Source organism: Zonotrichia albicollis, chromosome 15 (genome assembly GCF_047830755.1).
Source record: "Zonotrichia albicollis isolate bZonAlb1 chromosome 15, bZonAlb1.hap1, whole genome shotgun sequence".
Classification (NCBI taxonomy): Eukaryota; Metazoa; Chordata; class Aves; order Passeriformes; family Passerellidae; genus Zonotrichia; species Zonotrichia albicollis.
This window is the reverse complement of record NC_133833.1, coordinates 1,650,382-1,673,097: the sequence shown is the minus strand read 5'-3', so window position 1 is coordinate 1,673,097 and position 22,716 is coordinate 1,650,382. Positions and strand designations below refer to the sequence as shown.

At 59.6% G+C, this 22,716-nt stretch overlaps 1 protein-coding gene across 2 annotated transcripts; it reads left to right on the top strand.

Moving 5' to 3' along the window:
- The first annotated feature begins 843 nt into the window (after window positions 1-843).
- AFAP1L1 (actin filament associated protein 1 like 1) lies at window positions 844-22,462 on the top strand. Of its 2 annotated transcripts, none has more exons than XM_074551950.1 (19): window positions 844-954; window positions 13,785-13,913; window positions 14,289-14,372; window positions 14,720-14,820; window positions 14,946-15,057; window positions 15,779-15,877; window positions 16,218-16,429; window positions 16,787-16,966; window positions 17,562-17,648; window positions 17,851-17,944; window positions 18,063-18,215; window positions 18,752-18,963; window positions 19,204-19,349; window positions 19,659-19,737; window positions 19,988-20,102; window positions 20,224-20,388; window positions 20,547-20,725; window positions 20,994-21,122; window positions 21,341-22,462. In XM_074551950.1, exons 1-19 carry the CDS (start codon window positions 939-941, stop codon window positions 21,362-21,364), a joined length of 2,316 nt encoding a protein of 771 aa, XP_074408051.1. In that variant the 5' UTR covers window positions 844-938; the 3' UTR covers window positions 21,365-22,462. The 2 variants fall into 2 exon arrangements, with proteins under 2 accessions (XP_074408051.1, XP_074408050.1); XM_074551949.1 differs by having other exon boundaries at window positions 19,985-20,102.
- Window positions 22,463-22,716: the final 254 nt, after the last annotated feature.

The window sequence follows — 22,716 nt, the reverse complement described above, 5'->3', positions numbered from 1 at the left end:
GGGGCTGAGTTTCCTGGGCTGAAATTGCCCCAAAAAGGGGAATTTCTCCAGGCTGGTTGCTAATTCACAGCTAATATGTCAATTATTGCTCTCCCAGGTGATAATAATTGGGTACGTGTGAAAGCTCATCACATTTCCATCCCACCCTGCTGTCCCCACAGGGCTCAGCTGCAGCCCAGACTGTCCTGGCAGTGCCAGCAGCCACTGTCCTTGCTGCCACACCTGGGGCACTGTCACACATCCCACAGGCTGCACAAGGGGACAATGGCAGTGCCAGCAGCCTCTGTCCTTGCTGCCATACCTGGGGCACTGTCACACATCCCACAGGCTGCCCAAGGGGGACAATGGCAGTGCCAGCAGCTTCTGTCCTTGCTGCCACACCTGGGACACTGTCACACATCCCACGGCCTGCACAAGGGGACAATGGCAGTGCCAGCAGCTTCTGTCCTTGCTGCCACGCCTGGGGCACTGTCACACATCCCACAGGCTGCCCAAGCCCAGGTGTCCCTGCAGGGCCGTGCTGGGCAGGGACAATGACAGTGGCATGGCCAGGGACAGGAGGAGCAGCCACGGAGGGGATTTTGGGGAGGGGGAAACGAGCAGTGAAGGCTCAGGGGGAGCTGTTCGTGCTACGGGCTGCGGGAATTCGGGATATTCCCCCTAAACCGGGCAGGTGGAGGTGACCCACTCACGACCCTCACCCATCTCTGGGTGCCCACGGGGACGCAGGCGAGCAGAGACCCCAGCCCAGCGCTGTCCCCGCTGCCGTGCCGTGCCGTGCCGGGGCTGGGCGCTGCCGTGCTCCCAGCAAGGGAGGGAGGGAAGGAGGGAGGGGCGGCTGAAGGGATTGGCCGCCCCAGGCAGAGCCGGCCCCGCCGCGGCCGCTGCCCGCTGCACTCGCCCGCCCGCAGCTCCCGGGGCGGCCGCGGCTCCGCACCATGGACCGGCTCAGCGGTAAGGGACGGACACACGGACGGGACGGGAGGGACGAGACGCGTATCGCATTCCATCCTATCCTATCCCATGCCATCCCTGCCCGGGCACAGCGCGGAGGGCACCGGCGATGCCCGTGCCAGGCGCAGCGAGTCGCGGGTCGCGCATCCCGTCCCAGCCGAGCGGGCGCATCCATTGTGGGTCCCTGCTCCAGCAGGGCCGGCCGGGCACCTACTGGAACCAGTTTGTCTTCGCTGGTGGGATTGGGTAAACCACTAGCAGCCTGTGGGGTGTAAGCGCTTGTTAGTTAGGGGAAATTGTGGTTGTGGATAGGGAGGTGACGCTCCCCGATGGGGTTCAGAGGTTTCCCTGTCCGGGAATCTCGCAGAGCCGCGGAGGGCTCGATCCCCGCCCTGCTGGGTGGGAGCAGCTCCTCCCCACACGTGTGGGGCTCCTGCCCGCAGCCCGTGGCACCGCCGAGCTCCGGGGCTTTGATCTGGGATCTGTACGAACCTGCCGGGGCTTGGGGCCAGCTCTGCAGGGAGAGAAGGTCCCGGCTCTGTGCTGGGTCCCTGCAGGGAGCACGGGGAGGTTTGCAGGGGGATCGCTCCTTGCTGGGGCTGCACAGGAGGAGCACGATGGATGGAGCACGGGGTGCTGGCCCTTGCCCTGTCCCCGGAGGTGCTGCAGAAACACGGGCCAGAAGCGATGAGAGAGCGGCAGGGCCGTCTCTGGCTGCAGGGGCACGCTGGGGTGCCAGGGCAGCTCAGGGCGCTGTGTCTGCAGCTCCGGAGCAGCACCGCGAACACCCGCGGGGCAGAGTTCCCCTTGCCCATGGAAAAGGATGGGGCGGCGTTTCCGCACTGGGAACGGCTCCGAGGGCTTTGGGATTGGTGCGAACACAGGCACGGTGTCAGCGGCTGCGGCCCGGGAGGGGACGGGGACAGGGACAGCCGCCCTCTGTGCCCAGCGTGGCTTTGCCTGTTCTGGAGGAAGGAGGGAGCTGTGGCAGAAGGGAGAGTGATGTCCAGTGTCACTCGATGGCAGAGCTGTCCTCCAGAGGACATCACTGCTGGGGACAGAGGGTCTCGGCTTCCCCATTCTCACTGTGTGAGCTGATGGAAAATTGTCTGTTTGCACCCCAAAAATTCAACCTAGGACTTCATGGCAGGGAAGGAGGGGATGCCCAGCTGAAGGAGCAGTGTCTGGGGTGGTTTGGCCTCTCCACAGGTTGACCTGCCAGGGAAGAGCCACTTTATCCCCCTCGTTGGTGCCTGCCTGCTTTGTTTTGAGTGCTTGTGATGAATTGCTGTTGGCACCTGGATGGCTCCTCGCTAATGGAAACCCCCCCGGCCCCTCCTGCTCATCAGCCAGAGCTGCTGGAGCCCTCTCGGGGCTGTGACTCGTGGTTCCCTTCCCCACTGAAACGGGGAATGGCGTTAGGCAGGGCTCTGTGCTCATTCCCAGTCTCTGGCAGCCCCTTCCTTCACCTGGAGCTCTGCTAAGGCCCTGCTGTATCCTGATTTTATCACCTGCCAGTTCCAGAGCATGGCCCAGCCCTGCACCAGAGGCTGACTGGGGGATTGGTGCTGTTGGCAGAGCTGTTTCAGGATGTCCTGATGGAGATCCCAGCACCCAAAGTGTGATTTGGCAGGCGATCCCTTGCTCGAACACGCCCGTGCTCACACGTGGCTTCTCCTCCCTCATTAGTGCCTCTTCCCTGACCTTTTGAGCCACCACAATTCAGGTCCTGCCCCAAACTTATCAGGGCTCTAAATCCAGCAGAGCCGGGGAGATGTGTCGGGGATAAACTTGGCTCCAGCTCGCCCGCAGGAATGGGGAGGCTGCAGGAGGGTGGGAGGGAGCCGGGATCGTTCCTGCCCGGATATTCCAGCAGGAATCCTGCCTGCGAGGAGGGCTCAGGGTGCTGAGCAGCACAGCCCGGGGCAGCTGTCAGCTCTGCTTGCATTGCAGCCATTCCTTCCATGGAAATCCGCCACCGCCTGTTCCTGGCCCGGGGGAGGTGGGGAACGGGCTGATGTGGCTGAAACAGGATAAGAGGTGGGATGCTGCTGCTGATGAAGCTCTGGGGTTGTTTTTCCAGTCTCCTGCTGTGTGCAGCGCTGGCCATAGCAGGGAAAGGCTGGATCCATGCGGAGCCTCTTGGGAGCTCTGGAGAGGGGAAGGACACTGTGGGATAGTGTCCCCCAGCCTGGAGCCCTGGGCACTGTCCTGTGTGCCTGCCCTGCCTGGAAAACCTGCCTGTTTCCCACTCTTGACCTGGAAATGCTCTTTTCCTGTGCAAACGTGCTGAGCTGCGAGGCCGCCGTGCCCTTTGCCGTGCAGCAGAGCTCCCTCGGGCCTGCAGGAGGTTCCTCTCCTGCCCAGGAAAGCTTTGTTTAGGGTTTGGAAGGAGCTGGCTCATCCCAAGCAGTGGGAAGCCTTTTCGGAGCAGAGCACACGGCTCGACCCAAGCTCTGCCTGCTGTTCAGTGCCCAAATCACTTGCTGGGGACAGGAGATAACAGTGGAGCAGAGTGGGGGCTTGAAGTGGTTTCTGGCTTCCCAGACTCGTGTCCTAACCCCTTAACCCTTCCTATTATCTAGTCTGGCACAGCTCACACTCCTCCTGAGGAACACATCTCCTCCTGGGTATAAGGAACCTTAAAATTAATGACACAACCCTGTGTCCTGTAAAATACTGATTAAATGCCACTGTCCAGCGACAGGACAATGGAGCTGGAAACCTTTCAGTGCACAAACAAGGGGCTGGCACCTCAGCCAGGGCACCCAGGAGGTGACAGAGCAGGGAGGGCACCCTGGCAGGCAGCAGTGCCTGTCACCACCCCGAGGTGCTGAAAGCAGCGGCATTCGGGGAGCTCAGCTCCCTGGGGCATTCTGGGCTGGCAATCTGCAGTGGGGAAGGATAAAATAACCGTGGGGAAGGATAAAATAACCTCTGAGAGCCTCCCCCCACTGCAGCTCCTTCCACTCCTGCTCCTCATAAAGCCTGCCATGGCATCAAAGGCAGCTCTTTGGCAGGCCAGGGGAAACACTGACATTTCGTAACGGTTTGGAACAAAAACAGCTTTGCTGCAAGGGGTTTCCGTGCTCAAAATATCTTTTTTTTCTTTTTTTTGAAGTGGTTTTCTTGTGCATTTGATCCTGGAAGTGATAAGAGGGAGCTGGGGGAGACGCTGGTATGCTGTGATTGCTGCCAATTAGCAGGGTTGATGTGTAAGGAGCACTTTGAAGAATGGCTTTGGCTTCCTCTGGGTGGGTTTTTTTTTCTTTTTGAGCATTAAACCCACCCAAGTTTGTGATGGAGGAACAGCTGCTCATTTTACGTGGTCCAAAATTTTGGGAAACCGAGGTTGTGAAGGGCAGAACAAGGAATAGAATTTAAGTTTGAGAGCTGGTTGTGGTGTCCTGGAGTGAGAAGCAGGTGAAGCAGTCCCAGCACTGCTGGAGCCACCAGAGCAGTCGCTCACACTTTATCACTGGGACATCCCGGTTCTCCTGCCCCTGCAGTCCGGCCCTGCAGGGGTTAACCGGGTAGGAAATGCTCTCCGTGGTGGCCTTGCCGCTGCACCTGATGCAAGGGAAGGAAAGGGAAGGGCTGAGAAAATAACGCTCATCCTGCTGGCCCAGCTCCGCACACGGGGACCCTCTGCTGTGCCCCGGCCTGGGGACTTGGGGACAGGGCTGGGGTGGCCCTGAGAGGGTCCCAACCCCCCCAGCAGGGAGGGGAACTGTGTCCAGCACAGCTCTGAACTCCTGGGCATTGTTGGGATCAGGGCAGGGATGCCAGGGCTGGGGCTGGGCACATCTCCCTGCCCCAGCCCCAGGATATTCCCCCACATGTGTGGGTTATCTGCCAGGATATTCCCCTATTGGCATCTGTGGGTTATCTGCCAGGATATTCCTCCACTGGCATCTGTGGGTTATCTGCCAGGATATTCCTCCACTGGCATCTGTGGGTTATCTGCTAGGATATTCCCCACTGGCATCTGTGGGTTATCTGCCAGGATATTCCCCTCTGCCATCTGTGGGTTATCTGCCAGGATATTCCCCACTGGCATCTGTGGGTTATCTGTCAGGATATTCCTCCACTGGCATCTGTGGGTTATCTGCCAGGATATTCCCCACTGGCATCTGTGGGTTATCTGCCAGGATATTCCCCTATTGGCATCTGTGGGTTATCTGCCAGGATATTCCTCCACTGGCATCTGTGGGTTATCTGCCAGGATATTCCCCACTGGCATCTGTGGGTTATCTGCCAGGATATTCCCCCACTGCCATCTGTGGGTTATCTGCCAGGATATTCCCCACTGCCATCTGTGGGTTATCTGCCAGGATATTCCCCTATTGGCATCTGTGGGTTATCTGCCAGGATATTCCCCACTGGCATCTGTGGGTTATCTGCCAGGATATTCCCTACTGCCATCTGTGGGTTATCTGCCAGGATATTCCTCCACTGGCATCTGTGGGTTATCTGCCAGGATATTCCCTACTGCCATCTGTGGGTTATCTGCCAGGATATTCCTCCACTGGCATCTGTGGGTTATCTGCCAGGATATTCCCCTATTGGCATCTGTGGGTTATCTGCCAGGATATTCCCCTATTGGCATCTGTGGGTTATCTGCCAGGATATTCCTCCACTGGCATCTGTGGGTTATCTGCCAGGATATTCCCCTATTGGCATCTGTGGGTTATCTGCCAGGATATTCCCCCACTGGCATCTGTGGGTTATCTGCCAGGGTATTCCCCTACTGGCATCTGTGGGTTATCTGCCAGGATATTCCCCTATTGGCATCCGTGGGTTATCTGCCAGGATATTCCCCTATTGGCATCTGTGGGTTATCTGCCAGGATATTCCCCCACTAGCATCTGTGGGTTATCTGCCAGGATATTCCCCTATTGGCATCTGTGGGTTATCTGCCAGGGTATTCCCCACTGCCATCTGTGGGTTATCTGCCAGGATATTCCCCACTGCCATCTGTGGGTTATCTGCCAGGGTATTCCTCCATTGGCATCTCTGGATTCTCCTCCCCCAGCTCTGTAAAGAAGGATCCCCATCCTGCTACTGAAGGTATTTGGGCAAGTGCAGTGGGATTTGGGAAAGCTGATCCTGCAAATCCCTGGCTATGCCCTGCTATGAGGTGAGGGTTGGGATCCTGCTCTCCTGGCCAGGATCCTGTCACGAGCTCCCCCAGGTGACTTTTCCTCCCAAGAAGATGCGCCACCTCTGGTGGCCTCCCATATCTCACTCCTTCAGGTTGGGAATTGTATCCAAGGCGTTTTGGACCTTGGCTTTGGGGAATGGGGATGCACAGGATGTGGGGAAGTGGCTCTTGGGGTGCAGAGAGCTTTCACCCCACCAGAGGAGATTTTGGGGGTATGGGGGCTGGATCCAGCCCTGGGTGATGGGGGTGATGGTGTGGACTGGTGGGAATTGGGGTTTCCTACTAGAATCCCTGCATTTAGCAGCAATTCCTGCATTTAGCTGCAATTCCTACATTTAGCTGGAGTTCAAGCTCTCCTGGAGGCTGAGGTTTGGAGGACACCAGGGGCTGCAGGGAGGTGACAGCTCCAGGTCCCCACAGGCAGGAAGGTGACCCAGGGAGGATTCCCCCTGCTCTGCCCACCACAGAGGGTGGGCACAGGGCTGGGGCACCATCCCAGGGCCTCTCCCAGCTCTGGACAGGGGCCCAGGCCCAACCTGTTGCTGGAGTTTGTTTGAAAAAGGCCGACACCAAAATTTTGGTTGGAGGGAGCACAGTTTACTCTGGGTCCTGAGTAATCCTAACATCTCTCCTCTGCCTGAAGCTTGTTTTTTATACATTACTCAGCAGGTCTCGCCCCTGCCTGACTATTCCTTTAAAGGGCATCTCAAACCTCTCCTTTTCATTCATTATTTACATGTGTTCTCCAGCCAGCAGCCTCTGAGCCCAGCTCCCAGGCTGGAGCATCCTGCCATGAGCCTGCTGAGCCTGGCACTGAGCACTGAAATGTAGTCTGGGGCTGGCACTGGGCACGGAAATATAGTCTGGGCCTGGCACCAGGTCCTGAAATGTAGTCTAGGCCTGGCACCAAGTTCTAAAATGTAGTCTAGGAGTACTAAACCTGCTCCAGGTTTAGAATTTGTGATTTTCCAGAGCTGATTGTGTTGAGCTGGAGCTGGAAACCTCTCGTGGCTGGGGTTGGGGGCAGAGTGTGGAGGCTCCCTGTGCCTCTCTGGGGACACAGCAGGGTCACTCAGATCTCTCACCTGGGTGGTTTTATTTGCTCAGCATCTCTCTTGTGAGAGGGGTGACCCTGGAACCACCCCCTCCCTGCTCCTCCGGGCCAGGGGGATGGGGTTTGCTTTGGGTGAGCTAAAGCAAACAGCCAAACCTTCTCCAGGAGGCAGAGAAAGGGGGGACAGCCCTGCAGAAGGGGTCCTGCCGCAGCCCTGGGGGTCATTGGCAGCCTGGCTCGCAGGGACGTGCTTGCTGGTGATTTAATCAGCTGTTAATCATTACCTGCAGCACTCAGGAGCTGCTGGGAGGGAGGACAAGGGGTGTCCCAGGGCTGGTGTCACTGCAGGGAGCCTCTGTCCCTGAGGTTCCCCATGGCTGGGCTGGGGGGCACTGCCCACACTGGGGTGCCAGGGTGAGGGGCTGAGGGGGGATCTCCCACCCACAGCCGTGCTCGGGGTGTGGCAGCACCAGGAGAGCCCCGACCCAGCCTGGGGTGAGCCCAGCACCGCTCCTTGGGCCGGGGTGGGATCCCAGTCAATCCTCGTTCCCATTCAATCCTCGTTCCCAGTCAATCCTGGTTCCCATTCAATCCTCGTTCCCATTCAATCCTCGTTCCCAGTCAATCCTTGTTCCCATTAATGTAATTACTCTGGGGAGAGGCTCCTGTGCCCCCCGGAGTGAGTGATGGCCCTGCAGTGTGTGAGCTGCCCGGACACCAGTGCAGGTGATAATCTCTGCCCTCCAGTGCCGGTGATAATCTCTGCCCTCCCCACGCTCCATCAGTTGTGATTGCACTTCCCTCTATTCAGGGCTCCTGTTTCCTCCTCCAGGACGGGAGGAGGGTGTGAGGAGCTGTGTCCTGCGGGCAGGGCTGTGCTCACAGGGGGGGTTTGGGGTCCTGCTTGTGTCCAGCTCCCTGTGCAGGGCGGAGCTGGGGCTCTTCTCCCGTTTTTGGGGGTGCTGGGGGCTCAGAGCCCCTCTGTGCAGAGAGCCGGAGTGGGGGAGCAGCTCTGGGCTGGGCTGGTGATAAGGGCAGGAGATAAGGCTCTGTGCAGGGTGTTTATCATGGGGAGAGGAGCCTGAGCTGGCAGGGGCTTGGGACAGGCCTGGGAGCCTCAGTGCCACTGCTGGAGTGAACTGGTGCCACTGCTGGAGTGAACTGGTGCCACTGGAGCTGAGCTGGGAAAGCATCCCCAGAGCTGCTGCCAGGGCTGGGTGTCTGCAGCACTGATGGAGGAGAGACAGCAGGCACAGCCAGGCACCCTTTGTGCTTTCCAACCCTTGTGGTGGCACAGCCAGGGCACCTTTAGTGTTTTTAACCCTCCTGGTGCCTCACCCATCACCCTTTGTGCTTTTAAGCCTTCTGCTGGCTCGTCTGCCCCTGTCCCAGCATGGAAGAGCCCTCCAAGCCCCTGTGTTATTTCAGTGTCTCGTTGTAGGGATCTAGCTCATCCTTTAACTCCTCGCTTATCTAGTGGCAAGACAATGTTGTTCATTAAGCTGGCAAAAAATTACTCACTGGAGATTCAGAAGGATAATTCAGACAGATGGGAGAGACCAATAAGTGAAAAATAAGATAAATCCTCTTGTTGAAAGAATATAACTCTTGCCATGACAATTTTTTGCAAACAAAAAAACAAGAGAAATGCTTCCCAGTACAGATAGTTTCATAATGATATGATTAAATGAACTTTTTATATTTCTTTAGCCTTTAGCTGGTATCTGTCTATGACACTCTGTTCCAGAGTTTCAGAAAAAAAGATGGCTTTTTGATTGTCTGTTTTTCAGTATATGTGTAAGTAAATAGTAGAAATGAGGAATAACCTTTCGCTGCAAACTAAAGCAGTTTCTTTATTTCAGAGCTAATTCTTTATTTCAGAGCTAATTCTTTATTTCAGAGCTGCTGCTCTGGAGGCAGAGCTGGGGGCTTTGTGCCCCCTCAAGCAGTCAGGTTCCACATTCACCTCCCAGCATTGATTTTCCAAGGCTATCAAATGAGGATATTAATTACTGCCAGGCCATGGTGAGGGCCCCAGGGCTGTGCATGGCTGCTCTGCCTGTGTGCTGGAAGGGCTGAGATTGGAGATCTGAGCTTGCCTCGTGCTCCCCAGCACCCAGGGCTGCTGCAGCCCCCAGAGTGGGAGTGAGAGCCTGGATTTACCCCAGTGAGGGGCAGCTGGGTGGGTGCCAGGAGCCAGCCCTGGGTGCTCAGGGCTGCTGGAATTGCTGGGTGCAGAGGCAGAGCTGCCCCGTCCTCCCCACTCAAGGGGCCCTTGTTTGCAGGGAGGAGATGATTCATGTGCACCCCCTCAGCAAATCTTCCACTCTCGGGGGATGCTGCCAGGGCTCAAGGGTGAGCATTGATGGTTGGCTCTTCCTGAAACCCCCGGGGCCTGGAGCAGCACAGGAGGAGGAGGAGGATGATGTGTTTTCCAGGCTGCTGTTGCTGGCCCTCCCAGCCCATCCCAGTTTGCCCCACACCAGCAGGTGCTGGGTGATGGCAGCAGAGCCTGGCTGGCTTGTGCCCCTCCAGGGCCCATTGCTGCCCCTCTCCTGCCCCTTGGGTGCAGGCAGCTCTGTCCTGCTGTCCCCTGCACAAAGGAACAATTCTGGGAGCACCAAGAGGCACTTCCTCATCCCTGGTGGGAAGAAACCTCCTTGGGATGGGGATGGGAACAGGACTTGCCCTGGGAGCTCAGCAAAATGCCCGTGGGCTTCCTCAGAGAGCAGCAGTGCTGGGGCTGGAGGGGCTGCCAGCATCTCACCCCTCTGGTGATGCCATCCTGGGGCACCCAGCCAGGCTTGGGCACACGTCCCAGCACTGCAGGGCTCCTGCAGGTGGCTGCACACCCACCTGTGCCCAGCTGAGCAGGGCTGGTGTGCTGCAGAGAGAGCCCTGGGGCTGTTGGTCCCACAGGCACCTCCCTGGTGCTGGGGTGTCCCTGGTGCTGTCCCCTCCTGTTTAGGGCACCCAGGAGCTCTCCAGGTTGATTTTTGCTGGGCTGGCAGCAGTGAGGAGCCCTGAGCTGGCAGGCACAGCAGCCAAGGGCCCTGCCCTGCCCACAGGAAGGATTTATTTGTGCCTGGGTTTTATTTTAGCTACAAACAATGGCTGTTACTCCCAGCATCCGATTTCCCCCGGCCCCAGGCATCACCTGGCGCGGGAGGAAGCGTGGCCGGAGGCAGGGGAGCTGTGACACAGGATGGGGGTCCCTGAGCACCTCCCACGGCATTTCAGAGCTGTGAACACAGGATGGGGGTCCCTGAACACCTCCCACGGCATTTCAGGGCTGTGATTCTGCACCTCCCCTCCCCAGGGGACAGGGGAACACAGGATGGGGGTCCCTGAGCAGCTCCCACCGCATTTCAGGGCTGTGAACACAGGATGGGGTCCCTGAGTAGCTCCCACCGCATTTCAGGGCTCTGATTCAGCCTCTCCCCTCCCCGGGGCTCTCTCAAGCTCCAGGCTGGGCTTTTCTTGGGGTGAGACCTCCATGGGCTTGTCTTATCTCTCCGCTTGCAAAAGCTGGGTCTCTCTACACCAGGAAACTCCTGCCTTGGCTTGGCCAGAGACTCTTCCTCCTCCTCCTCCTCCTCTTCCTCCTCTCTGCGGGCTGCTGGAGCAGGATGGGGTTTGTGCTGCTGTGCTGGGGCAGAGCCAGCGAGGCTGTGCAGCTGCAGCCCGTGTCCAGCCCTTATCTGCGTGCTGGGAAGAGGCTCCCTGAGCACTTGTGGGCTCTAAAAATAGAGCTGGGCTGGTGTGGGGGACAGGGGGGCTGCAGGGGATGCAGCTCCCTTGCAGCTCCGTGCCTGCTGCTGCTGCCAGGGCAGGATGTGGCAGCACTGTCCCCATGTCCTGCATGGCACCATGTCCTGCTGCTGTCCCCTGGGCCACCCTGGGTGCCCCAGCCCCTCCAGGCCTGTTGGTTAATGCTGAAGCCATCTGCTGCCCAGGGTCCTGGCCTTCCCAGGCCCAGGGAGCTCAGGGACATCTCCCACTGTGCCTCAGATGTGGAGAGGAGGGCGTTACTGGTGTCCCTGCCTGTCCTGGGCTGGCTGTTCCAAGCCTGAATGCTGATCCCACAGGTTTTGGATGCAGAAAGCAGCAGGTGGGAGCCATTTGCCAGCACCATCTGGAGGTGTCCAGAGCAGGGACACAGGGTCTGTGTGTCACCTGTGGTCACTGTGAGAGCCCAGCCCTCCTCCCCAGAGCCCTTTGCTGTCCTGCTGTCCCTGTGCCCGGGCTCAGAGCCCCCAGTGGTGGCACCAGGGGATGTGTCCCTGTCCCCTGGGCCAGCCCTGGGGCTCTGTGCTCATTCCCACCAGCTCTTGCAGAGGTGTCTGTGCTGGTCCCTGCCTGCCAGGTGCCCTTGGGTGTCCCCCATCCCCTGCTGCCCCCCTGCAGCAATCTCCCCTCACTTCCTGCAGCCCCCCCATTCATTTCCTTCAGCCTGGCAGCCTAACGAGCATAGGAAATGAGTCCTTGCCTCGCTGTGCTGCCCCAGGCTGTGCTCAGCGTGCCCTCCTGGGATCACAGGCCCCTTTCACTGCCCTCCCTCCCTCCCCCGTTGTATTTTGGAGGATGTTTAACAAGGGAGATAGAGGGGACAGCTCAGCTGGGGGAACAAAGGCGCCTTCAGAGCCGTGTGTCCGTGCTGAGTGTGCCCAGCTCGGGGCACTGCTGCTGATCCCAGCCCTGCCAGCAGCCCTGGCACGTCGGGCACCCCAGGGGGGTCCCCGTGCCCCCTCCCTGCCTGCTGGGGCTCTGCCCATAGAAACCAGGCTGTCCTTTGGGCCCTGGCTGGCCCAGAGCCCTGGCACCGAGCTGGTGCCTGTGGTGGGAGGTGTCCTGCACATGGCACAGGATGAGGGTGCTGGTGATACCATGGCCTGGGGTTTGGGGTGTCCTGAGAGTGGGGAAGATGCTGGTGACAGTATGGGCTGGGCTTTGGGGTGTCCTGGGAGTGGAGGGATGCTGCTGACCCCACCGCCTGGGGTTTGGGGTGTCCTGAGTGTGGGGGGATGCTGCTGACCCCATGGCCTGGGGTTTGGGGTGTCCTGAGTGTGGAGGATGCTGATGACACCATGGCCTGGGGTTTGGGGTGTCCTGAGTGTGGGGGGATGCTGCTGACCCCATGGCCTGGGGTTTGGGGTGTCCTGAGTGTGGAGGATGCTGCTGACCCCATGGCCCGGGGTTTGGGGTGTCCTGAGTGTGGAGGATGCTGGTGACACCATGGCCTGGGGTTTGGGGTGTTCTGAGAGTGGGGGGATGCTGCTGACCCCATGGGCTGGGGTTTGGTGAGCTGTGGAAAGCCCATGCAGGGAGGAGCCTGCACAGTCCCTGTTCCCCTTGTGGGAGCTAGATGACTCCCTACACTCCCCAGATGACTCCCCAGATGTTTGCAGCTGCTGGCTGGACAGGGGAAATCTGGCTTTTGGTCCCAGCTGCTTCCTTGCAGTCCCCTGGCCTGCCCAGCCCTGCAGGGAGGATGTCTCACCTTGCTGGAGATCAGCAGCAGCAGCAGCAGCAGCCCGATCCTGTCCTGCCTGTGCACTCTGACACAGCCCAGGGAGCATTTCCCTCTCTTCCCTCCCTCCCTGTAAGGCAGAGGGGCCCTGGGGCTGGTGCTCTCCCCACTCACGAAGCTCAGCAGTGCCACCATGGCAGGTGTGTGCGAGCTGAGCATGGCCAGGACCTGCCCCGTGTGTTGGCTCTGGGGTGTCACTGCAGCTCCAGGAGCAGGAATCCATTCCCTGTGCTTGCCTTCTCCTTCCCCAGGGTCTGAGAGGTGCTTGGCTGTTCTGCTGGAGCAGTGCTGAGGCTTCTCCTGCTGCTGGGGCTGCCTGTCCTGGCTTGGCTGCCTGTGGGAGATGGGCACTGCCCGTGGGAGATGGGCACTGCCCGGTGCTACGGCCAGAAGGGCTGAGGCTGGGCTCAGTTTGGCACTGGGCAGGGAGGAGGAGGAAGCAGGAGCTCTGTGCAGTGCAGGGAGGCAGGAAGAGCCCCGTGAGCCACATCCTGCCCTGTATCCTGGAACAGTGGCAATTTGGGCTGGCACGTTGTCCCTGTGCCCAGGGGCTCATCTTGGCTGGCACTGCTCCTGCTGGGCTCCCCTTCACCCTCAAACACCAGCTGCTTTTATTGTGCTGCTTTTGTTGTGCTGCTTTTGTTATGCTGCTTTTGGCTCCATGTTCCTTACATAAGGAAGGAGGATCCCATCAGTGCCTCAGGATCCTTCCCTTCCTCTGGGAGTACCCCTGTGCCAGCCCTTGCTGCTGCCCTGCTGTGCCCAGGAGCAGTGTGGGCACGGCCACAGCCCAGCCAGGGTGTGGGGCACACACTGTCCCCTCCTTGGTGCCATCCCCATCAGTCAGCACGTCTGAGCTGCCTCCAGGGTGACCCTTGGCCTGTGTTGCTGTCCCTGGAGACCCAGAGCCAGCTGTGTGCCACCCCAGCTGTGCTCAGAGGGTGTTTGGTGCCTGCCAAGAGGAGGATCCTGCACTGCAGCTCTTTCTTTCTGCCCCATCCAGAGCTCCAGCCCATTTTGCCTTGTTTAACCCCATTATCCCAACACCCCCTGGCTGATAGGATTTTTCCTGCTCCCCTCAGTGCTGGACCAGCTCCTGCCCGAGCTCAGCGTTCTGCTCAAGCTGCTGGACCACGAGTACCTGAGTGCCACCACGCAGGAGAAGAAGCTGGCTGTGTCCACCATCGTGCAGAAGCTGCAGCCGCCTGCAGGTCCGTGTCCCTCTCTGTTCCCAAAGGCACCGGGTGTCCCCAGCAGGGCAGGGATGAGCCCAGCACCTGCTCAGCCCCCTCAGGGCACTTTGCTTTCCCTTCTGAACCCCTCCCGGAGCAGGGCTGGCGTCAGCAGTGCCCCGGGGGCAGGAGGGAGGAAACGCAGCTTCCAGAGCCCTTCCTGCCCGGTTTGTGCTGAGCACGGGGGTTTCCTCCAGCCCTGAGCACCTGGGCCTTCAGAGCCCCTGTTCTGCCCTCCTGGGGCAGCCACAGCAGCCCTGGGGGCTCCTCCATCCCTGCTCTGTGTCCCTGGGGTTGTGGGGACAAGGGGTGGCAGTGCCTGCCTCAGGCTCAGAGCGTTCCCCTCAATTCCAGGGAAGGATGTGGGCTACATGTACGTCAACACAGCGTCCCTGGGCAATGGCACCAGCTTCGTGGAGTCCCTGTTTGAGGAGTTCGGTACGTGTGGCTGAGCTGGAGGGGTGCCCTGGGGGTCGTGCTGGTCCTGGGGTCCTTTGGAAGGAGGGTGACAGCTCCATCCTTGTGTCCAGCATGGGCATCATTGCTCTGGGTGCTTGTTCCTGCTGCCTTGGAGCTGAGTGGGGGCTGGCCGTGAGGGAACCTGTTGTATTACACTAAATCGTTTATTGAGTTGTTGTTTTGCACTGCCATGCTGTGTTTAGCAGTGATTCCCATCTCCCAGCACCTCCCCAGGGCAGGGCCATGGGGGGAGATCCCTGCAGGGCACAGCTGGGATGCCCAGCTCTGCTCTCCTGCTCCCCTCACTCTCTGTTTGCTCCGTGCAGACTGTGACCTGCGGGACCTGCAGGACATGCAGGAGGAGGAGGAGGGGGACACCAATGACACTGCTAGCTCGGAGCTGGCAGGGGCCCAGACAGCCAAACCTGTGAGTGCCTGGCTGTCCCCGAGCCAGCTCTGCGTGGGGAGGTGACAATGGGACCCTTCCTGTGCCCTGCTGGGGCTCCTGCCGTGCTGCTGCCTTGGTTAAAGCTGGACGTGTTTCTGCCCCAGGTTCCCATGGATGCTGCTCCTCCTCTGCCCACCACTCCCCCTCCTGAGGATTACTACGAGGAAGCTCTGCCCCTGGGCCCCGGCAAGGCCCCCGAGTACATCACATCCCGCAGTGAGTCCTGCTCCAGCCAGGCCAGCAGCGGGCTGGGGGAGCCCCAGGGGCTGCCCATGCATCCCTCACCTGCCTGACACCCCAGGCAGCTCTCCTGCCTTTGTCAGGGCATCCCTGCAAATACAATCCATTGGATGCCTGGATTCCAAATGATTGCTCTCACTGAGATCACAGGCTCATAGAATTATGGAATGGTTTGGGTTGGAAGGGACCTTAAAGATCATCCAGTTCCAACCCTGACACCTTCCACCGTCCCAGGTTGCTCCAAGCCCCATCCAGCCTGGCCTTGGATGCTTCCAGGGATCCAGGGGCAGCCACAGCTTCTCTGAGAAATCCATTCCAGGGCCTCCCCACCCTGCCAGGGGAGAATTCCAGCTGGACTGAGCTGGGATTGCATCCCAGGAGATGCCAGGGAAGGACAAATCTTCCATGTGTCATCACAGCCACCCCCACCACCCACCAAAATCAGGGTCTTGCTTTGACCTTTTCAGCAGCACCTCTCAGAATTAAATATTTCTGGGAAGGAATGGTCGCTGCTCCCATCAGCAGCGCTCCTGTCCCACTCCCTCCCATCCCACTTGGAGTTGTTTGCTCCATGCAGACTGGGAATGAGGAGATGGGAGGGATCAGAGCCATGGGATGCCCTGGGAGGGTGTGCTTGGCTGTGCCCCATGAGGGAAAGCAGGGTGTACCAGCCCCAGCCCCTGTGCTTCCCCTGCAGACAGCTCCAGCCCCCCCAACTCCATCGAGGACGGCTATTACGAGGATGCAGACAGCAGCTACCCCGTTACCAGGATAAACGGGGAGCAGAAGAGTTCCTGTAGGTACCTGGGTGTCCTCAGCAGGGAGGGGGGAGCTTGGCAAGGTTTGGGGCTTGAGCTGGGGGCTGCTGGGGTTGAGGCTGGAGAGCCAAGGTTTCAAAGTGTAAGCCTTGCAAAGAAACAAACCAGCCCAGGGCTCTGGATAGAGGCACCTGGGGCTGGCACTCGGCCCACGAGCATCCTGCTGGGATTCCAGGGGAAGTTGAGGTGGCTGGTGCCCAGCGCTGCTGTTTGCAGAGGATGCCAGGGAATCCACCTTTCCTGGCACCCAGCTCTGTCTGGAGCTGCTGGGCACGGGCGTGTGGCACCTTTTAGGGTGACTCTCCCTCTTCCTTGCAGACAATGACTCGGATGCCATGAGCAGCTCCTACGAGTCCTATGACGAGGAGGAGGAGGAGGGCAAGGGCCAGCAGCTGACACACCAGTGGCCCTCGGAGGAGGCCTCCATGAACCTGGTGAAGGATTGCCGGATCTGCGCCTTCCTCTTGCGCAAGAAGCGCTTTGGGCAGTGGGCCAAGCAGCTCACCATCATCCGGGATGGCAAACTGCTGGTGAGCCTGCCCTGGGGGGCACAGACTCCACCTGGGAGGGCGGGAGAGTGGCTGAGCCCAAGCTGAAGGAAAAACAGCACCATTCAAACAAAGCTCTGCCCCAAGCAGCAGCTGCCCTTGCTTACCTTGCAAGGGAACAGAGGGCTCCCCTGTTTTTGGGACACCACATAATGAGAGGGAACCCTCAAACTGTGAGGATGAGGGCACCCTCAGGTTGTGATGCACAGCCTGAGCCACCTCTATCTGTGCCACCAGCAAGGGACCCTGAGAGCCCTTCCCACCTGTGGGACCCCCCAGCACAGCAGCCAGCCAGGCAGGCTTGGCTGAGCCCTGAGCAGTTCTCTCTGCTTCCCTCAGTGCTACAAAAGCTCCAAGGACCGGCAGCCACACGTGGAGGTGCCCCTGCCCACCTGCAACGTCATTTACGTCCCCAAGGACGGGCGGCGCAAGAAGCACGAGCTGCGGTTCTCGCTGCCGGGCGCCGAGGCGCTGGTGCTGGCAGTGCAGAGCAAGGAGCAGGCTGAGGAGTGGCTCAAGGTACCAGGGGCATCCACAGAGCCCCCTTGGCATCCTCCCTGCCCGGGCTGGGGAGGGGGCTTTGCTCCTGTCCCTTATCGGCCGCTTCCCAGGGCTGGGCGGCTCCGGCGCTGATAGCCCCGGCTGGGGGATGTTTGCTCTCCCCTTCCTCTTCCCCAGGGCCCTTTCCTGCCTTTGTTCGGGGCCGGGAAGTGGGGGCTGCGGGGAAGGGGTGGCGGGTGGGAAAGGAGCCTCTGAGCACAGCTCTGACACAGCTGTCACCCCAAATGTGGGAGAATGGGGGTTTTACACACCCAGGGCACACCACGCCTTAAAACAGGGGTCACAAGGTGTCCTGTGCTGGCAGGGTGATGCTTGGCACCTAAGTCTGTCCGTTGTGAGATTTCCAAACTCTCTGACAAAATCCACAGAACTGGTTGAAGTTTTGAAGGGGCCAAGGTGTGAGCAGTCCTGATGTGGGTGTGCTGCCCTGAGCTGTGGGGGCCAGGACGTGTCCCCCTGGCTCAGCCTGGCTCTGGTAGTGAAGGAGCTGAGCCAGGAGGGCAGCCCTGGCCTTGGGGCCATTTTGAGGTGACAGCTGGGGCTGTCTGTGCAGGTGATAAAGGAAGCCAGCAGCCCAGCAGCAGGCGGGATGGAAGCCCCCACCTCCCCAGTGATGCCGTGCAAGATGGAGCTGGACAAGGTGATGGTTTCTGGGGGGCACTGGACAAAACTGGGGAACACAAGGCTGGGGGACCCCAAATTCCTGGGGCTGCACAAGGAGCCTTTCCCATTCTCACAGCAGCTCTGCAGGGCTGGGAAGGAGAGCAGGAGCTGGAAATGCCAGCCCTGTGCAGGGGGATGAAGGGCTGGGGTGGTGCTGATGGGATTCTGCTCTCCCACAGCGGCTGTCCCAGGAGAAGCACACCTCGGACTCAGACAGTGTGGCCATGGGGGACACCGGGTCCCCAGCCAGCCGCAGGGAGCACGGCGAGCACGGTACAGTCCCTGTCCCCCTGCCCACCCAGCTGTGTGCCCCCAGCTGGGCAGCATCCTCTGCAGCCAGGGGGGATGGCAGGACACGCACCAGGGTCACACAGCCACCCTGTCCTTCCAGGGAAAGGCAAAAAGAGCGGCCTGGCTGACCTGAAGGGCTCGATGAGCCGGGCAGCGGGGAAGAAAATCACCAGGATCATCAGCTTCTCCAAGAAGAAGCCATGCCCTGAGGACACCCAGACCTCCTCCACCGAGGAGGAGATCCCCTGCTGCGGTTCGTGTGGGCTGGGGGCAGAGATGGGGCTGGCAGTGGATGGGATCACCGGAGAGTGACATCCTTCCCCCAGCATGGCTGCAGGGGTCAGAGCTGGGGGCAGAGATGGGGCTGGCAGTGGATGGGATCACCGGAGAGTGACATCCTTCCCCCAGCATGGCTGCAGGGGTCAGAGCTGGGGGCAGAGATGGGGCTGGCAGTGGATGGGATCACTGGGGAGTGACATCCCCCAGCATGGCTGCAGGGCTCTGGGGTGGGGACGAGCTCACTGGAGGGGAAATGCTGCCCAGGCCCGGCTCTGCAAATTGCAGTGATGAGTGGGCAAAGAGTCACCAATGTCCCCAAAAACAGGCTTGAGGGGACTTTGTGGTACCAAGCTGGCATCTCCCCTGGGCCCAGCTGGTTGTGTGTGGGGAAACTGAGGCCCAGAAGGGCTGGATGAGCAGGAAGCCATGCTGTCAGCTCTGTCCTGTCAAAGCCTGCCTGAGGCACAGCCGGGCAGGCGCTGATGCCCTTCCCTGCCCTGGCACCCCCAGGCTACCTGAGCGTGCTGGTGAACCAGTGCTGGAAGGAGCGCTGGTGCCGCCTCAAGGGGAACACGCTGTACTTCCACAAGGACCGCTGGGACCTGCGCACCCACGTCAACGCCATCGTGCTGCGGGGCTGTGAGGTGCTGCCCGGCCTGGGCCCCAAGCACCCCTTCGCCTTCCGCATCCTGCGCCACGGCCACGAGGTCACGGCGCTCGAGGTGAGCAGGGGGCGCTGAGGGCAGCATTGCCAGGCTGGGGGAGCAGCCCTTGGGGTGATCAGCACCCCCACGTAAGCAGTGCCTTGTTTTGCCGTCCCCTGGAAAGCTCAGGGCACCTCTTGGGTGAGCTGGGGCAACCGCATGGAGATTTGGTGCACAGAGGGGGATTGTGCACAGCAGGCAGCAAGGATGAGGGGCTGGGAGCTGGGTGTGCACCCCAACTCTTCCTGTGTCCTCCAGGCAAGCTGCTCTGAAGACCTGGGCCGCTGGCTGGGTCTCCTCTTGGTGGAAACAGGCTCCCAGACAGCCCCAGAGGCCTTGCACTACGACTACGTGGATGTGGAGACCATTGCCAACATCGTGACGGCCGTGAGACACTCCTACCTGTAAGGCTGTGTGCCACCTGCAGTGCCAGGGGCTGGGGGCTGGGCTGGGCATGGTGGTCCTTGGCCCTGGGGAGTCCCTAGAAAGGGCACAGGCTGGGCTGTGGTTGGTGGCTGGGATCTTAGGGACTCTCAGTGCCCCAGGGTTTGTTCTCTAGGGCAGCATAGGAAACTGAAAGGGTTTCATCAGTGCTGATGGAGGGTGTGTTAGGATGGGGTCGTGAGATGCAGGAATCTCTTTGAGCTGGAAGGGTTCCCTGAGGGGCTGGCAATGATGTTCTGGAAAGGAAGACCCCACCCTTCTTTCTGCAGGTGGGCCAGCTCCTCCCAGGATCAGCGAGCAGACTCCTCTCGGGTGGTCTACGATGACGTCCCCTATGAGAAGGTTCAGGTGAGCACCACTTTGTGGCTCATCCTCTCCCACCACAGTGGCCCGGGGGCTGGCATGGCCCTGCAGGTGTCTCAGCTGGGAGATGATGGCCCTGCAGGTGTCTCTGCTGGGAGATGATGGCCCTGCAGGTGTCTCTGCTGGGAGATGGCCCTGCAGGTGTCTCAGCTGGGAGATGGTGGCCCTGCAGGTGTCTCAGCTGGGAGATGATGGCCCTGCAGGTGTCTCAGGCCTCTCTCTCTCCTCCCAGCAGGCAGAGGAGGAGCCGGGGCGGCCGGGGGCTGCTCAGGTGAAGCGCCACGCCTCGTCCTGCAGCGAGAAGTCGCGGCGGGTGGACCCGCAAGTCAAAGTGAAGAGACACGCATCCAGTGAGTCCCCAGGCCACAAACCTCCCCAGGGCTCCTGGCCAGTGCAGGAAGGGGGCTGCTCCCCACAGGGATGTGGGGGTACCATCAGTGCAGCCCTTCATGGGCTCTCTCGTGCCCGCAGGTGCCAACCAGTACAGGTACGGCAAGAACCGGGCCGAGGAGGACGCCAGGCGGTTCCTGACGGAGAAGGAGAAGCTGGAGAAGGAGAAGGCATCGATCCGCAGCGAGCTGATGCTGCTGCGGAAGGAGAAGCGGGAGCTGCGGGAAGCCTTGAAGGGCAGCACGGGTAGGTCGGGGCCGTGGGGTACGGAGCACAGGGACACCGGGCTGGCCGCAGCAACACCGGGAGCCGGGCTGGCTGCAGCGCTCTGGCAGCCCCATCTAGTGTCCCTGTGCGAGGATGGGTGGATTCCCCAGCGCTGAGCCGGGCGGTTGTGCAAGCAGGGCAGAAGCTGCAGGAGCTGGAGCAGCGGGTGGCAGAGCTGGAGGAGCGCTGCCGGCAGAAGGAGCAGTCGCGGGTGGATCTGGAGCTCAAGCTGACCGAAGTGAAGGAGCAGCTGAAGCAGTCGCTGGCAGGAGGGCCGGCCCTGGGGCTGGCCGTGACCAGCAAGGCTGAGAATGGGGTATGCATCCTTTTGTCCTCACTCAGAACTCCAACTTCTGCAAGAAACAGTGGTTGGGGTATTGTGGGGAGCAGCACAGGGGAGAGGGGACATCCCTGTGGCTTTGTGCCTTTGAGGGCAGAGGTGTGTGAGTTAAATTGGGTCACCTCAAATTTTATCTCATTACACTTCGCAATTTTTTTTTTAAATCTGGTTGTTTATGCTTCATGGGTTTCCTGAGCTTTGCTTTTCTCTCCTGAGCTTTTTCTTTTCTCCCCCTTTTCCACAGGAAACTACAAACAAGCCAAACGGGAGCCCCCCCGAGCACTTGGTCCCTGTGAACTGTGCGGCAGAGCTGAGGAAGAGGAGCCCCTCCATCATCCCTGCCAACACGGGGAGCGTGCTGCAGAAAGCCAAGGTCCTGCTCAGCCCTCCTTCTCCTCCCTGGCCCCCAGGAAATCTCAGTTTTTGCCCCTTGTTTAACCATGGAATCATGGCAGTGCAGGGCTGGGTGGCAGAGGGAAATGCTTGGAAGATGCTGGGTCCTAAGCCCCCAGCAGGGAGGGATGCCTTGAAGTATTCCTTTTCCAGTGATGTCCCCTCATCCTTTTATTTTATTTCTTCCTTTCTTTGCAGGAATGGGAAAAGAAGCAGACTTAAGTCAGCCTGCCAAGCCCTGAACTCACAGTGGGGATCACGAGGAGCTGCCAGCCCCCTTTCTCTGAGACACTGGGAGGGTGCTGGGAAGGCGTGGTGGAAGAGCCGCTCTGCCAACCCCACCACCATGGCTCCACCACCACCATAAACCAGGGGAAGGGGACGGGAGGGGACGGGGGAGGAGGGAGGGGAAGGGAGTTCCTTGTGGATCAGGGTCACAAACTACTGGGAAACCCAGCTCTGGGGGAGCCTGCCCCGGAGCCAGGAGTGTGACACAAACTCTGGGTGCAGGAGCAAGAAGGGGAGAGCCTGGGCTGGCAGGTGGCACTGCCCAGCAGGTGCTCCAGTTTTGGGGATCAGCTAACATCTGCCAAAGCAACCATGGACTCGTTGGGGTTTGTCACCCCCTCAGTTTTGGGATTCAGGAGCTGCTCAGGACCAGCCACTTCGGAGACGCCAGTTGTTCACCCTGCTCACTGCTCCCAGCTCTGCAGGGTCTCATCTCAGGGTTCCTCACGGCTCGAGCTTGCTGTGCCTCAACCAAGTGCCTTTGTCCAATATTTCCTTCTTGTCCTCCAGGCAGTAAGGGTGAGGGCATGCTGCCTTCCCTTGGAATGAAGGAAGCTCAAGTGTCAGCATTAACAGTGGGCACCTTTTACCTTTGCTAAACAGCTTGTAAGTGCTGCAGAGGGCTGGGGATGGAGGCAGGACGGCTTCCTGCCCTGGTCCCATGCTGGTTTTGGGGGGAGCAGGGAAGGGGACAGGGCTGTCTCCGGGCCAACAGCACATTCACACTGGCTGCTGCACTCAGACACAGGTTGGTAAGGCATGTGATCAAAATGGAGTGAAGGGAAGTCTAAAAATTAAAAAAAAAAATCAGCAGGGCTGTTGGAGCAGAAAAGTGAAATAGAGTAAGGTCATTCAGCACAAGCAGAAACAAAGGACAGGAATGGGAAGGCCCCAGCTTTTGTGCTGGGAGCAAGGGAGTCACCATCAGCCTCTCATGCTATGGACTGCCACAATTAACCTCTGGAGCTCGCTCTTCCACAGCCCTGTGTTAGTACCTAGGTAAGCAGCTTTTAATAAAAACACTGGCACTGGCCTGCCCGGTCCTGTGGCTGAGGAACAAGGTGGGAATGCTGCTCCTGCTCCCAGGGAAAGGGGCTGGGCTGGGCTTAGCACTGCTGTGCCAGCAGCTGCTGGGACAAGCAGCTCCCTGAAAGCACATCAGAGAATCCCAGACTGGTGTGGGTTGGAAGGGACGTCAACGCTCATCTCTTATTTTAAGGGGCAGGGATACTTTCCACTATTTCAGGTTCCTCTAGATTCCATCCACCCTGGCCTTGGACACTTCC

Excerpts from the sequence above, each read along its gene's own strand:
- AFAP1L1 (XM_074551949.1), top strand. Across the intron at positions 15,878-16,217 it reads CGGGGAGCAGAAGAGTTCCT|ACAATGACTCGGATGCCATG; the intron begins GTAGGTACCTGG and ends TCTTCCTTGCAG. Across the intron at positions 16,967-17,561 it reads AGGCTGAGGAGTGGCTCAAG|GTGATAAAGGAAGCCAGCAG; the intron begins GTACCAGGGGCA and ends CTGTCTGTGCAG.